The sequence below is a fragment of the Salvia splendens genome, chromosome 13 (assembly GCF_004379255.2).
Source record: "Salvia splendens isolate huo1 chromosome 13, SspV2, whole genome shotgun sequence".
In the NCBI taxonomy this organism is placed as follows: domain Eukaryota; kingdom Viridiplantae; phylum Streptophyta; class Magnoliopsida; order Lamiales; family Lamiaceae; genus Salvia; species Salvia splendens.
In genome coordinates, this window is record NC_056044.1 from 28,112,999 (window position 1) to 28,129,226 (window position 16,228).

The 16,228-nt window shown below is 37.3% G+C and overlaps 1 protein-coding gene across 1 annotated transcript; it reads left to right on the top strand.

Annotated features, from left to right (window-relative positions):
* Positions 1-9,053: 9,053 nt before the first annotated feature.
* LOC121760819 (putative disease resistance RPP13-like protein 3) lies at positions 9,054-9,815 on the top strand. The gene has a single exon (XM_042156428.1). The coding sequence runs from the start codon at positions 9,054-9,056 to the stop codon at positions 9,813-9,815; it is 762 nt and encodes a 253-aa protein (XP_042012362.1).
* The last annotated feature ends 6,413 nt before the right edge of the window (positions 9,816-16,228 follow it).

Genomic DNA, 16,228 nt, shown 5'->3' on the forward strand with positions numbered 1-16,228 from the left:
TTTAGAGAAATCCCCTTGAGCTGCTAGGTTGAGATCGTTCTTGCTATCCACTATGAGTCCGCCGTAAAAGGTGGAGTAGATCTCCCTCTCTCCCATCTTGTGGTTGGGGCATGCTTGGAGCAACCCTTGGAATCTATCTCAGTACTGGCCGAGGGGCTCATCGTACTCCTGTCTGGCCTCGGTAATCTCCCGCTTAAGGGCACTCGTCTTCGACGCTGGGAAGAAGCGATCTAAAAATATCATCCGGAACTCGGTCCAGGTTCTGATGGATCCTTTTGGCAACCTCGAAAGCCAGACTCCCGCATCGCCCTTCAAGATGAAGGGAATAGCCTTCAGCCTATAATCTTCAGAAGTAGATCCATCCGGCACAGGTTGGATGTCGTAGTATCTGCAGAATTCTTCCAGAAAGGCGTAAGGGCACTCCTTCGAGAGACCATAGAAATTGGACAAAACTGCCAGCACTCCTGATTTGATAGGATGGTCCGCATCCCAGGAGTAATGGCAATGGCATGGGTGGGCTCCTTCTCGTCATGAGCGTGCAGAGAGCCAATTCCTGAATCGTTGTCGACGAGGGCCATCTTTGCTTTTACTTTTTCAAGTGGTGGTGGCCGGGGTGGTGCGTTCTGTTCTCCTTCTTATTCGCTAGTCAGTTGATCAGCGGTCGCTGCTGCTGCTAATGCGGCTCTGTATCGCGTGGTAACAACACCGGCTTTCTGGACTCTCCAATGAGCGTTAGTGTCTCTGTATATATGAGGATGATTCTAGTGTCCACCGCGTTGGTACCTTCTCATAAAAGGAAAGAGGAACGAATGAGAAAAGAAACAAACAAGAACTATTTACACCTATGCACTACACACTAACATAGAATAACACCATGCTTCCCCGGCAATGGCGCCATTTTGGTCGCAGCGTTTTCGCGTTCGAGTAGATCAAGTTATATGGAAGATAACTGAACCGGATGGATCAGTTAGCAAATGTCGTTGCCACTTGATCAAGGCGTTCACGCTCTCGCTAGCCACCAATGTAATTTATAACTCCCAATTTTGCACTACTTTAACAGTAAAGCGGTAAGTTCGGGGTCGATCCCACAGAGAAACCAGCGTATCAAGTGTGTGAGTAGTGAACAGGGGTCGACTGCTGCCACGCTTTAATTTTGGGAGTTTTTAACTACTGATTTTACGCTAGGCAGAAAGTAACTATCTACTGGATCAAGGCTCTGCTAACTACTAGATCAAGTAAGTGACATGCTGGAATAAAAATTGACTACCTAGGCATGCTGCGAAAACAAAAACACTTTGCTATTCAACATGATTAAAAACTTGGTCAAAGACTAAAGAGCGAAACTGGGCTGGAACAGTAAACACGAAGGCGAAAACAAAACAACTCCAAATTATACCCAAAACTCAGAACAGTGTTGCAAGCACACGGAATACAGAAAGATTGATTCTTTAACTACAGAACAACTCGAAACTAAACTAGGCTAACAACTTCGGGAAATAAGAAAGCAAGTAGAGTCGAGAAAGCTCTCTAATAGAAATTCGAGACAACACTCACATCCGTGCTCTTCCGCAATGACAAACTCAAGTGTCCCACCATTCTTTTATTCAATTTAAATAAAAACATTTCCACAAAATTAAAATGCATTAAAATATCCGAAATACTATTACAAATTACAAAAAAATTAAAAATTACATAATTAAAATCCTAAAAATTAAAAAGTGCATAATTAAAATCCTAAAAATAAAAAATTACATAATTAAATTCATAAAATTTAAAAAACTCACTACTCGTTGCCGAATTTCACCCAAATGTGTTTGATTAGGTCTTCTTGTAACTCAATGTGGGCTCGGGTATCGGGCATTGTGTTCCTTGTTTCGATCATCTCGCGCCACCGGCGTATGCACACCTTATCGTAAAAGCTAGCCGCCATCGGTCCTTCGCAGCTATAATCATGTTGTGCAAGTAATACACGTGTACATGATGTCGGTGATAATTTTCACGTACCACAGCCGAGACAGGGCATTCACAATGTTGAATCGGGCTGGAAGGACCCCAAAAGCTCTTTCGACGTCTTTCCAAGCGGACTCTTGTCGCTGCTCAAAAAGAACTCATCTCGGGTCTTGCGGGTTGCTGCGCGTCTTCACGAAAGTCGACCACCTTGGGTAGATACCATCAGCGAGATAGTAACCCATGTGGTATGCATTTCCGTTGACAGTGAAGTCGATCGCCGGTGCTACACCATTCAAAACATCATTGAACAGTGGTGAAGAATAGAGTACGTTCAAGTCGTTGTTGGATCCGGCAATACCAAAATATGCATGTCAAATCCATAGGCAGTAGTCGGCGATCGCTTCAAGGATAAGTGTAGCCCCCTCCAAGCAGTTGGGCAATTCTTCCACCTCCAATGCATGCAGTCAATGTGAAGACGAAGCAACCGTTGACAATCATCGGTGGTGGGTGCCCGAAGTAATTCCTCGCCGAAAGCTGAACGAACGCCGTCGCAAAAATTTTTAAGACAAAGGATTCCAGTTGACTCACCGACATGCAAATACTTGTCGAAGAGGTCAGCCATTTTCCCAGTTGCAAGTTGTCGGATGGCACACATACACTTCTACAACGCCGAGAGACTTTGGCGACCGGTTGCGTCTGTACTTGTTTGAAAGTATTCAACACGAGCGGACAATGTGTTGACAATATGCATAAACAAGCATTTTGACATGCGAAAACGGCGCCGAAAGTAATCTTCCGGAAACTGCGGCTGGTCGAAAAAATAGTCGGAAACGAGCCTTTCGTTGGCTCCCTCCCGGTCCGATGGATGTAGCGGCGAGTTGATCTAGTTGGTCGAGGAGGAGGGGCAGGGGTATTTGAGGTGACATAGGCTTCATAGGCGGCACGATATTGTTCATAGTATTCTTGTTTTTCGCGTTCCGCTTCCGCAATGAGATTGAGAATTCTTCCGCAAGGATCTAAGGTGATTGTGTGCAACATCGAGGATTTCTCGACTCGAAGAATCAATGGAGATGTTGGAAGAACATAGGAGTCCTTGTATAGTTTGCTTGAGAGAAGTTGCAGCAGCATAAGCCATTGTTTTTTTTTCTTTCTTCTTGTTGCAATGTTAATTGTGTATTGTTTTTAGGGTGTTCTATGGTGTAATAGTATAAGAAAGTGATGTTATATTTGATCATAGTAGTAGTTAATTTGGATTAGTTTTAGCTGAGACCTAGTCCTCACTGTATTAAACCAAGAACCAATTTTGTACTAGTTAAATATTCTTAATCTAGTGGATGAAGTTTAGTAGGCCATATATTTGCGTCCAACTAGTACTGTATATCATTTTCATTTTTTATACTATATTCATTTTTTTCTTTAATTTCAATTTTGGATGTTAATTGAAGTATGTACTTATTATCAAGAGTTTATTGCACAAAATACGACATTTAATTAGTACACTATAATTTTAGAAATTATTGACAATTTTTTTGGATAAAACTGATTGTTTATTAGTATAATTGATGGAAAAAAAAACAAAAGTAGGGTGTATAAATTCATTAAGTTTTATAGATTTTTCAAACAAATATTATTCATTTGTTATATTATAATAAAGTTTATTCTTATAAATTTGTCATTAAAACGTTTAATTTAGGGGTGTGACATGCTGAATGGGATATTTTCTGTCGGTCCTAGTTTGGGAAATATATAGTACTCCCTCCGTCCCGCACTACTCGCACTTATTTCCTTTTTGGGCGTCCCAAGTTACTTGCACTCTTTCCATTTTTAGTAAAAAATTTCACCTACAGCCGTCATTTTTGACTTTCCTATACACTCATTCCTTAATCTCCGTGCCGAAAAGGAAAGGAGCGAGTAGCCCGGGACGGAGGGAGTACTAATGATTTTGATGTCAAAAATAGCTTTTGTTGATGAATTTTCAAAATATTAAGTACTATTTATTAATACTACCTTAGTTCACGTACGGAGGAGTTACTCAATTTTTTATTCGATCCGTCCACAAATTAAATAACTTACTCATCCCATTTTTAAACTCTCCCCAATTAATTTCTATAGCAAAAATATGGCTCTTATTTTTATCAGCAACAACCAAAATTAAATTAACCACTTTAAAACTATAACGAAAGTGGATTTCTAACTTCACCCACTATAAAAACAACCAATTTATTAAAACAAGTGTACTTCATGAGCGTATTAGTTACTATATTTTATATATATCTATTAACTCATAGTATCACTTAAAATTCCTAACTACTCGCTCACCATTTTGTAATTTTAAAAATTGTAACCCGTCACTGAATTTCCCTTGATTTTATAGTCAACACGCATGCAAACAAGAATCGAATTTTTTAAATAAATGCAAGTGATTTTGTTTTGAAATGTATGCATTAACTGATTGATATGGAGGTTATCATTAGGTCACTTCTGCACCCAAAGTCAAAAAACAAACAGTAACTAAACTAATTGACGGGATAAATATATAGACTTCTACACTTGTATTCATAAAATGGTTGGTTGCATGTCGACTGTCACGGGATAAATATATAGACTTCTACACTTGTATTCATAAAATGGCTGGTTGCATGTTGACTGTCACTTAGTGTCCACAATGGTTAGGCACCTCGGGGCGATCTCGGGGCGGTCCATAGTGGAGGAGATGTCCGCCCCCGGGGCGGACGAGGAGATGGGGGCGGTAGGCGGCGGACGGGCATGCGCCGACTCCGGGGCGAGGACGCGGCGAGTCTGGGGCGGACGCGGCGGATAGGCGGGGCGCCTATAGTGGATCGGTGCCCGGCGCGGCTATAGGCGGCGAATTTTTTTTTAATTCAATTTAATTCACCTATAAATACACACCATTCCATTCATTATTTTCACACCATTCCAACTCTTCATCACTCAAAATTTCTCCCACTAGAATTTGTGGTCAGAAATGGATAATTTGTGTAGAGACACTTGGAATGCTCTGATTCAACAGGTACAACACCAGGCCGCCCAAGAGGATGCGGCGTGCTTGGCGGAGGAGGCGGAGGCTGCGATCCCTCGTGCGATTACTCATCGGGGGACCATCCCACGAGACCACGTCGGTGCGCACCAGCGTCTAATGGCTGATTACTTTGTGGATAACCCCCGTTATCCACCCGAGATATTCCGCCGGAGATTCAGGATGTCGCTACCGCTGTTCAACTATATAGAGACGAATTTGGCGGAGCGTTACCGGTGTTTCACCCTCCGGCCTGATGTCACGGGCCGGATCGGGCTGTCTACGCAACAGAAGTGCACCGCTGCACTTCGGCAGCTTGCCTACGCCGGACCAGCCGATATGTTCGATGAATACCTACAGATGGGTGAGATGACTGGCCTCCAGGTGCTTAGGCAGTTCTGTAAGGGGATCCGAGAAATTTTTGTTGGGGAGTTTCTACGTAAGCCCACCCCTGATGAGTGTCAGAGCCTGTTGGATAAGCACGGTTCGATCCCCGGCTTCCCAGGAATGTTGGGAAGTATCGATTGCATGCATTGGGAGTGGAGGAACTGCCCCGTGGCATGGAAAGGCCAGTTCACAACTGGATTCAAAAGCAAAATCCAACGATGATTCTGGAAGCCGTTGCAGACTACCGTTTGCGGATCTGGCATGCGTCTTTCGGTGTGGCAGGTTCGAACAACGACATCAATGTTCTTCAGTCATCTCCGCTCTTCAACGATGAGTGCCGGGGGGAGGGTCCAGAAATCAGCTTCGTAGCCAACGGCACGCAGTACAGTAGGGGCTACTATTTGGCAGATTGGCCGATTTGATTGAAGAAGTGTGGGCACGTAGGGGAGGTGGCGGCGCCGTGTGAATTTTTTGTTGTATTTTATTTTTTAATTTTCGTTGTATAATTTTACCCTTTTGCAATACAACGAATATTCAGCCTTAATTACCTCGTTTTCTAATTATTTACATTGCGATAATTTTAATTATACTTGAGTGAAACTAAAAACATTTTAAAATGAAAATTGATTATAAAATTTGAGGGCTATTAGAAGTGTCCACTATAGGGGCGGAAACAAAATTTTGGAGCTATGGACAAAAAGACTGGGGTTATGGACAAAAACTGGGGCGGGGCTATTAGGGTGTCCGCATTACTGTGGACACCCTTACCTAATACGCGAAAATTATCTACTCGCATTATAAAAAAACAAAAAAAAATAGACTGAATGGAGATATCATCTACGTATAAAATATACCATGATTGCTATGGGTAATTTCGAGATTAGTTTGTCAACCTTCCATCGTAATGTAATCTAAAACACCTCCTTTTCAAGTTGAATAATGAGTAATTATATTTAAACATTAATTTTGTCGAGAAGTGTTGGAAAGAAGAAGTGGTAAAACGAGAAAGATCAAGGCTAAAGACGTCAGATGATACTACTACTAGCTAGAAATAAGGCTATACTAATGTTGTCTTTCGACATTAGTATCCTTATTTCATTTATTTAATATTATTATAGATATTATTTTCATTTTATAAATTACCTAAACAATCATAAGTCAATTTAGTCTTTACTCAATTATTTAAAGTTATTGAAAAAATGAGTTTAAGTTTTTATATGATGTAGCATGAAATAAAGATAATACTCCATCGATCTTATAAAAATAACAATTTTTGAAATGATAAGGATTTTAATGTATAATTGCAGATGCATAGAAAAAAAAAATGATTAAAGTATTGTTAGTGGAGAACGAGTAAATCGGCAAATGAGATTAAATCTTGCGAATTTCAATACATAGTAGATAAAAAATCAATAATGGGGTAAAATCGCTATTAAGTTATCATATCATATTTTTGGTGGTTTTTTTACATCAACATAGTGTATTAAAAATATCAACACAATGACATGAGTATTTTAACATAAGTACACGAAAATATCAACGCAATTTTATTAATGTTTTACATGCATTATATTGAACTTTTTTGACGCATTTGTTGATAAAAATTCTGTTTATCAACATGCATTATCAAATTTCATCATCCGAACTTCGTTGGAACATATGCAAATGCGATCTCGTTGAAATTTATAAAATTACCTTTAATTTGATATTTTTGCGAAAAAATAATTTAAATCGAGAGAGTTACGTAAATTTAAAAATTTTAAGATGATTAGAGAGAAAAGTAGTTAGTTTTAACGCCCATATATATATGAATTGACATTAATACCCGTTAAATTTATTTATTAATTATTTAAATTTAATATATAATCCAGTTGACATTATTTCAAACTACTAGATCTATAAATTTAATGACTAATAATTAGTCTTAATCTGTGGTTGTAAATTAGTTAGCAATTGATCATAATCTAGTGAGAATATATGGAGAAATGAATTTTTGCGTTAATAGCCATTCAAATCACCAAATTTGGTTAAAATCTAGTTTATCACACAAAATTTAAATCCGCTAACTAATCACGAAGTTTCAAATTTTTTTAAGTTTATCCCATGATTCCAATTTTAGGTGGAATCTTTGCACCTCTACATTGAAATTCATCTTGAAATCTTGATCCAACTTTAAGATCAAGCTCATTGTAATCACACTTTGGATTATACATGCATATTTTTCGCGATTTATTTTTCAATTCATCTTGAAAACTCAATCCACGCCAACAAAGATTGACACTTCGACTCATGGTTTAATTATTTGATTGAAACTTCGAAATCTCAATCCACGTCAACAAAGATTAAAACTTGGCTCATGATTTAATTAGCATATTGAAACTTCGAAATCTCAATCCCAATCCCAATCTCAATCTCAACCAATTTTAGATCTTACCCAAAATTCAACTCATGAGATAAACTAGAAAAATTAAAATTTCATGATTTAATTAGTAGATTTCAAGTTTTGTGGGATAGATTAGATTTTGACTGAACTTGGTGATTTAAATGGCTATTTTTACACTTGTTTTTTGTTTTAATTTTATAATGAATTTCAATGTTAATATAATCTAATGATTTAATGATTTAAAAACAAACTTTTGAAACGGCACAGATTTTAATGCAAAACTAGTACTATTTTCATATGATGGATCAGAAAAGAAAGAGTTTCTATTTTTAGGTGGGGACGGAGGGAGTATAAATTTTAAATTTATATATGAAATTATTTAATTTAATAATATTTTAAATTGGGAGAAACTTTCCATTAAAACTAATTTTGGTGGACAAACCAAAATGTAAACATGATAGTACTATTTTTTGTGAACGGAAAGAGTATTTATTTGAAAACTATTTAAAATTTGATAAACTTACCTACCTTACTTTTATATATCAATTTTAATAATCAATTTTTAATATGATAAACATGACAAATAAACTCTTGATATAAACATAATTGAATTTAAACATCCAAAAATTGAAATTAAAGAAAAAAAACCAAAATGAGTGTATGAAAACGAAATAGTACGTAGGATATAAAAATATGGACTATCTATCCAATAAATATTGATTAGCTAGTAAAAAATGTTACTACTACTAATTTAATGCATTTTTCACCCAGGACTAAGTCGCAACTTATCCGTATCTGTAAACCAGTTAAAACATCACACAAATTGACATTCGAAACGCAGGAAGAAAAAAGAAGCAATGGCTTATGCTGCTGCGACTTCTCTCAAGCAAACAATAAACAGACTCCTATCTTCTTCCAACATTTCCATTGATTCTTCGAGCCGAGAAATCCTAGATATCGCACACAATCACCTCACATCCTTACAAGAAACCCTCAAAAAATCGGACGAATGCCTCCGCAGCAACGGATTGAGAGCGTTGGAAGAAAAAAAAATCAGAGATGCGATACACAACTTAGAAGATTCCCTCGAATCACAGTTTGTATCCGATCTCGAAGAAGAAGAGGCCGCCATTTCTTCGCTAGACTTGAAGGAAGTATCTCACGAGTTCAACTCCTTCGCCGAAGCAGCGAAGAAGATGGAAGGAGGCCTACAATCAACATCTCCACAATCCATCTAGTGATTCTGATATTGAAGGTGATGCTGCATCACCACAGACGGTCGGTTGTAATGTAGAGATGGTTGGATTATCCGATCACTACAGCGATCTGAAAGATCACGTGATGAGAGTGATAAGGCCAGACGACTTCGGTTTCTTCTCCTTCTTCGGCAAGCCAGGCACCGGGCGGTCCCTTCTTGCCCGGGGCGTCTATGACGACATACAAGGCTCCTTCGACTGCAGCGCCTGGGTGAGAATAGGCTCAACATATCAACTCAAACAACTCCTCTTAAACATAATTTCTCAAATAAAAGAAGTAGATGGCCACGAATTACTCCTCAGCTCCCAAGGAGAGGAGGAATTGGGGGAGCATTTGTACACTAGTTTGGAAGGAAAGAGGTACATGGTTGCGTTGGACGACGTTTGCGACACGGACGTTCTGATCAGGCTGAGAAGGTGGTTGCCGGAGCAGAATAACGGAAGCGTGGTATTGCTGACGACAGGATTAAGTGAAGTAGCGGAATTCGACGAGAGCTTTGTGCTTCTTATGCCGCCGACGATAGATGAAGACTTCATCTGGCCTTTCATACAGTTGTGTTTTTTCAAAGACGGTATTGCGCCGCCAGAGTTTGAGGAAATCGGGAGGAAGATTGCCAGAAACTGTGGATGTCTTAGACTGGTGGTGGCCAGAATTATGCTGATTTTGAGGAGAATGAAGAAAGGGGTGGAGAATTGGAGCAGGTTAGCTGAGGCTCAACATTATCGCGTTTATACCATGGATGATGAATTATCTGAGCTACAAATATTACACATCTCTATCTCAGTTATATTTTGTGGTTAATGAATGATTATTAAGATTCTGAGGAATTTTGATTTTATCCTGACTTTTGTAGCTCGACTTCACGTAATTATAAAATTATAACATGCAAATTAATACTTCCGTTGTTCATTTTAGAGTCTGGGTTAAAATTCCAATAAATTAAGCTAACATGTATACTTACAAAATCAGATTTAGCTTCTACAATAATATGCTAATGCTTGAATTATTTGCTGATAATCGTCGAGGCAAAAAGAGAATGTTTATTTGCGGATGAGTGTTAAATTTGAGATGTAATTATGTTTTTAATGTCATGTCACATTTCTCACCATTTCTACGTAGATTGTACATATCAGCAGCATTAGTGTTAGGTTTCCGCCATGAGTCTCATTTCATAGCCACACGAGTTTTAAGAAATGCTAAGAAAAGTGAGTGAAAAAAATAGTGGAATATGAATCTCACTTATATATATATTAATTTTAAATGAAATGTGAGTAGAATGTATTGGTAGAATGTGAGACCTTATTACTATTTATAGTAAAAATGAACTGAGACTCTTATTCGCGAAAGAACTAAAATGAAAAAATGAGACTCCCATTCGGAACAGAGGGAGTAGTACAATGAAAATCCATATCCCAAAAAAGCATTTAAGTTGCTTAACATTTTAATACTAGCTAGTATAACCCTTATATTAGCGTGTGCTCTAACCAAATGCTTCTTAATCACGAACCTTCTTTATCATTGCTTATTATTCACAACCATAAAAATTCTAAGTCGTGAATTAATTTTATTTTACCATCACTGTCACCGAGCTTTGAATTAGGCAATTAGCCCTGTTTCTCTTATCATTCAAAACAACGAAACTTCTTAGTTGTCAACTAAGACCAAGTCACATGAATTAAGAAGAAAACGTTACATTAAGCTAAAAATGACAATATATTTTATAGTTTTATGCCGTGGCTAGTTTGTCATCTTAACAAAACTGATATTTTAATATATAAAGTCTAGTCATCCCCTTATTTCTTCCTACTCATTCACAAGTGAAACCTAGTTAACTTTTGAATTATGCTAATATTATACTCCCATCCGTCCACCCAGCGATGGACGCAGAAAATTTTATTAGTAGAGGCTGAATTATATGCATAGAGATAGAGTGTTGAGATTTTAAAAAAATGTATAATTAGACAACGAAGTACAGAGGTCATTTTTTGATCGTTTTAGTTTATAATCATAAATGACCTTCATGTGTTACTACTCATATGAACTTAAACGATATAAATTTTAAACCTCTGTATTATCTGAAAAATAACATCTAGTATAAGGTATGCATTAATATTTATAAATAAAACTAGTCTAATGCATAACTCAAAATGGTACCATATATTATCTATAAAATAATATAGAGAGTACTTGAATCATATTAAATTACAAATTTATTGCATAACATGTTTTTTGTCATATTTCCAATATAATAGTCACGTATTAATTAAATATGACAAATAAAAAAAATAAAAAAAAAGTTGCATAGAATTAGAAAAAGAAGAATAAAAGAGAACTATTGAAATTATAGATTAAACTCTAAATAGTTATTAAATTTGCGTCGATTATATGGGAAGAAAATGAATTATAATTAAAAAGAAATTTTTAGACAAGAAGGAACTATTATTTAATTTAGAATTTAATAATCATTTTTTTAAAACTAAGTAATCAAGAAAATGAATTATGAATAAAAAGAAACTTTCACACAAAATACACATTTTTTAAAGCAATAATAAGTGAGACGTTGCATCTCTTAAGAGATGACAGCTCATCACTTGTTCCAATATAATAATAACATATTAAATTTATTAAAATTAAGTCTTATTCTTCACTCGCACGACAGCCATTACTTATTTCCTCTGCAACTTTTTATTTTAGATTCAGTTCAGCCCATCCTACCGTTTAATTTTTGTAGATTTAGTCCTCAGCAACATTGATTTGGCAGGGGCTTATAATAGCTTTCAAAAATTTTGAAAATTATAGAAGTAGAAAAAACATAAAAAAAAAACTTCTTGGGGAGGGCTTAAGTCCCTTACCCTCTCTTACTGTGTCCGCCACTGCGTCCACCATTAACACAAAACCAAGTTTGACCAGACACGAATTTTAAAAAAATGTAAAGGAAAGTGAAATGAAAATTTTAATCATGTGTTGCGTCCTATTTTTGTATATTATAGTTTTATAAGAGAATGGGTTAGTGGAATATAAGGTCCATGACCAAAAGTACGGTCACTACAAAAAATGTCTATATTAGTGGCGTATAATCCGCTAGAAAATTTAGTGGTTGAATTCCCACAGATCTGTGACGAATTTTAATTTGTCCATATCAGTGGCAGATTAATTCCGCCTCTACAAATCATTTTCTCAATAAACTATATAAATATTATAAAAAATTAAAAATAGTGGCGGATTTTCCGCCACTGCTTTAGTGGCGGATTATTTTCCGCCACTGCTTTACGAAATTGAATTAAATTAGAGCGAAATTTTATTAAATTCAAACTTCCTATTCCCTAAATCCTCCATGCCGTTGTCGTCGCCACTCCAACCCGTCGCCGAATTGTGACGTAATTACTTGTGTTGGAAAATTTAAGTATTTTTTTAAGGATACCAAAAACTTAAGTATTTTTTAAGGATAACAAAAATTGAGACGTACTCCCTCCGTTCTTGAAATGTTGTCCAATTTTGCTATTTTAGTGTGTCCGTGAAAAGTTGTCCACTTTGCTTTTTTACTATTTTTGGTAAATGGACCCCACTTTCCACTAACCCTTTACACTCACATTCTATTATAAAACTAATATATAAATGTGGGACTATCATTCCACTAACCTTTTCAACTCACTTTTATTCACATTTTTTAAAAGCTGTGCCGAGTCAAACTTGGACAATATTTCATGGACGGAAGGAGTAATTACTTGTGTTGGAAAATTTTTAAAAATAACAACAATTTAGGCCATCCACAATAGGAATAGCTCAGCAATAGCCCAGCCATAGCCTAGCCACTGCCACATCATCAGCACTAAAAATCCTCCTGCCACATCATAAATAGCCCAGTCATAGCCTAGCCACATCATAAATAGCCCAGCCACATCAATAGCCACATCACTAATAACAATTATATAAAATGACATAATTAACAATCACACAATATACGGAATTTAATTTACGAGACATATACGGGAAAAGTTTAATAATACTATTAAAATTTAAAACAAGTGGTGCGAATGAAAATGACGAGCAAAGCGCGTATATATAGTGTTTCGGAAAAAAAAAATTAATTTTCGCGCTAGGCTGTGCGCTGGGCGATCCGGGCGCTGCAAAAGCGCCGAACGGACCGCCCAGCCGACAGCCCAGCGCCACATAACCGCCCAGCGCTGCGCGGTTTCTCTCTCCACTCAGCCGCTGGGCGGCTGCAATAGACCGCCCAGCGAACCGCCCAGCGCCGGCGCTCGGCTGGGCTGTCGCTGGGCGCCTATTGTGGATGGTCTTAGGACGCATAAGAAAGCGTCTCTAAATTAAGGACAAATTAACTTAATCTTGTATTTTTAGGACCTTCTATTTGCATTCTCTAATTTTAGTCGAGACACCAACAATAAAGATACTTTTTGAAACGTTGATGGTATATGTCGTCCTTAATCGCACTAGAAAATGTTGTTAACAATTTTTTTTGCTATAGTGGTAGTAAAGTGGAGACAATTAATAAGGGGTGATCCAAAATGAAAAACTGACTCGTAATGGGGAATAGAAGAAGTAGTAAAATGTGGGGTCAATAAGGTTAGCAGAACGTGGAGTCTATTACCAAAAATAACAAAAAAATTGGAATATTTATTGGTGGATGTTCAAAAATAGCAAAATGAGACGATTATTGGTAGACGGAGGTAGTAATACTCTATTTGTCTTCTAAATATAAAGTTTTAGGAGACACATAAGTTGTAAATGGTTTGTCCCATAAAAGATGTCAAATTTTTTTGTTTTGGATATATTTTTTTCTCACATAAATATATAAAAATATATTTTCTCTATCCACTTAATACACAAAAATATCTCATAAAATCTCGTGTTATCTCACCCTATGTGTGACATCGATTATGAGACTGATGGAATAATACTTTCTTGTTCATTTTTTCTTTTGTAAATTTTGACCTATGTATTAGTATGAATTTTCCCTTGTTCATTTTATTGGGCAGGCATATGAAGTATACAAATATCTGGGAGAGGAAGATCAAGTGTGGGCGAAAAATTTGTTTGACGTCTCCATACTAATAGAAAACACCAAGGATATTCTTAATTCAGACAGAACATTCCCGAAAATGGGAATTATGTCAATTTATGGAATGCTGGAGTAGGCAAGACCACTCTGGTCAAAAAACTTATTGCAGACCCCTCAATTATACATCTCTTCTGTCATTGTGCATGGGTCTATATGGGCCTAAAATATAAATCCGAAGAAATCCTTACGGATATTTTAGCACAATTATATCCTTCTATTGATAGATAATATATAAAGGAAGATCCGACATTAGCTCTGGATTTGTGCACTAAGAAATGCCTCATTGTGCTAGATGATCTATGGAGCCAAGCTCCGGTGCATATCTTGAAAAACTTGCTCCCAAACATCAGGGGTGAACTTGTCGTTACGGCTAGGCTAATCAAGGTTGCAAACTTTGGACCATTGGATAGGTCGAGGAAAATGCGTTTCGTGAATAAAGACGAAGTTGGGATCTTCTTCGTGACAAGGTGTTTGGCGATGAGATTTGCCCTATTTGACTTGAACCTATGGGAAGAAAGATTGCTGAGAGTTGTGAAGGTCTTCCTCTCCTGATTCTCTCAGTCGCGGATAAGTTATCCGAACTTGAGAAAACCTTGGAGATATGGAGCATGGTAGCATCTGGAAAAGTACCGGTTATTAGGGATGCAGAAAGCGAAATATCAGACTCATTGCTTCCAAGTTATGAGGCTTTACCTCAACACTTGAAAGCATGCTTTCTCTACATGGGAGGTTTTCCTAAAAAGTTTGACATCCCTACCTCTAAGCTCATCAATTTATGGTTTGCTGAGGGCTTTCTTGAGCCAAATTCGTCTCAACTTTTGAGGATTTTGCTGCAAGATGCTTCAAGGAGCTTGTTGATTCTACTACTGTTATGGCAAGAAGGGATCTGATTTGGAACATAATAAGACTTGTGATCTTCATCCGGTATATTGGCATCTATCACGAAGGGAAGCCATCGAGAGTAAGTTTTTCCACATCTTGAATACTTGTGATATCAACTCAATAGAAGATAGTATGAAGACCCAACGTAGATTATGTATTCCGAATAGCATTTTATTGGGAATCGTAGATGATGCAATGCCGGCCTTCACAACTATATGTACTTTGCTATGTACCGGTCCACTTCATCAATATCCAGTTCCATTATGTTTCAAGTCAAGAAATTTGAAGGTTTTAGAAGCTCTTGCAATCCGCTTCTACGAGTTTCCAATTTAGGTAGTGACATTGGTGCAACTAAGATACCTTGCCCTCACTTGTGATGGAAACCTCCCACCTTCCATATCCAAACTTTGGAATCTACAATACTTGAGAGTGAGACAATACTTGAGTATCAAATCCTCGAGCAATTCTTCGTATTTGCCTAATGAAATATGGAATATGAAAGAGTTGAAACATCTTCAGGTCTCAGGTCAGAAGCTACCGAATCCGGATTGTGAGGAGGCCATTTTACCTAACTTGTGTTCACTCTTGGGTGTGAGTGTGCATAGTTGTACAATGAGGGTTTTCAAAAGAATGCCAAATCTTTAAAAGCTTGGAATTCAAGTTGAATTGGCACCAGATGACAATAGGGATCCCTTAAATTACTTAGATCATATATATCATCTTAGTAAAGTGGAATCACTTAAATGTGTCATTGTGAATCCGGATCTCGGGTTAGAAGACGTTGCCCCACTTATTCCTAGTTCTATGCTCCCATCAAGCCTTAAAAAGTTGAGTTTGAGTGGGCTAGGATATCCCTGGGAGTATACGAAGGTGATCGGAAAACTACCGAATCTTGAAGTGCTCAAACTGAGATGCTATGCTTTTGTAGGACCAACTTGGGAGATAGATTGGCATGATTTCCCTCAACTCAAATTTCTTTCAATAGAAGATGTTGATTTGGTGAGTTGGGATATCAAAATGCCTAGCACCCAGAAACTGGAGTTATTAAGCTTTAAACACTGCTACAATTTGGAAGAACTCCCATCTTATTTGCCTTTTTGTGTTCGAAAGATAGAGTAGTAGTTGAAACTTGAAAGCCACCCTTTATCTGAGGTTTGGGCAAAGAAAATGAAAGAGAAGAATTGGAGGATGGAAGTACAAACTCTTGAACATGATATCCAGTCGTCATGGAATGATTCAAGGTTAAATCGAA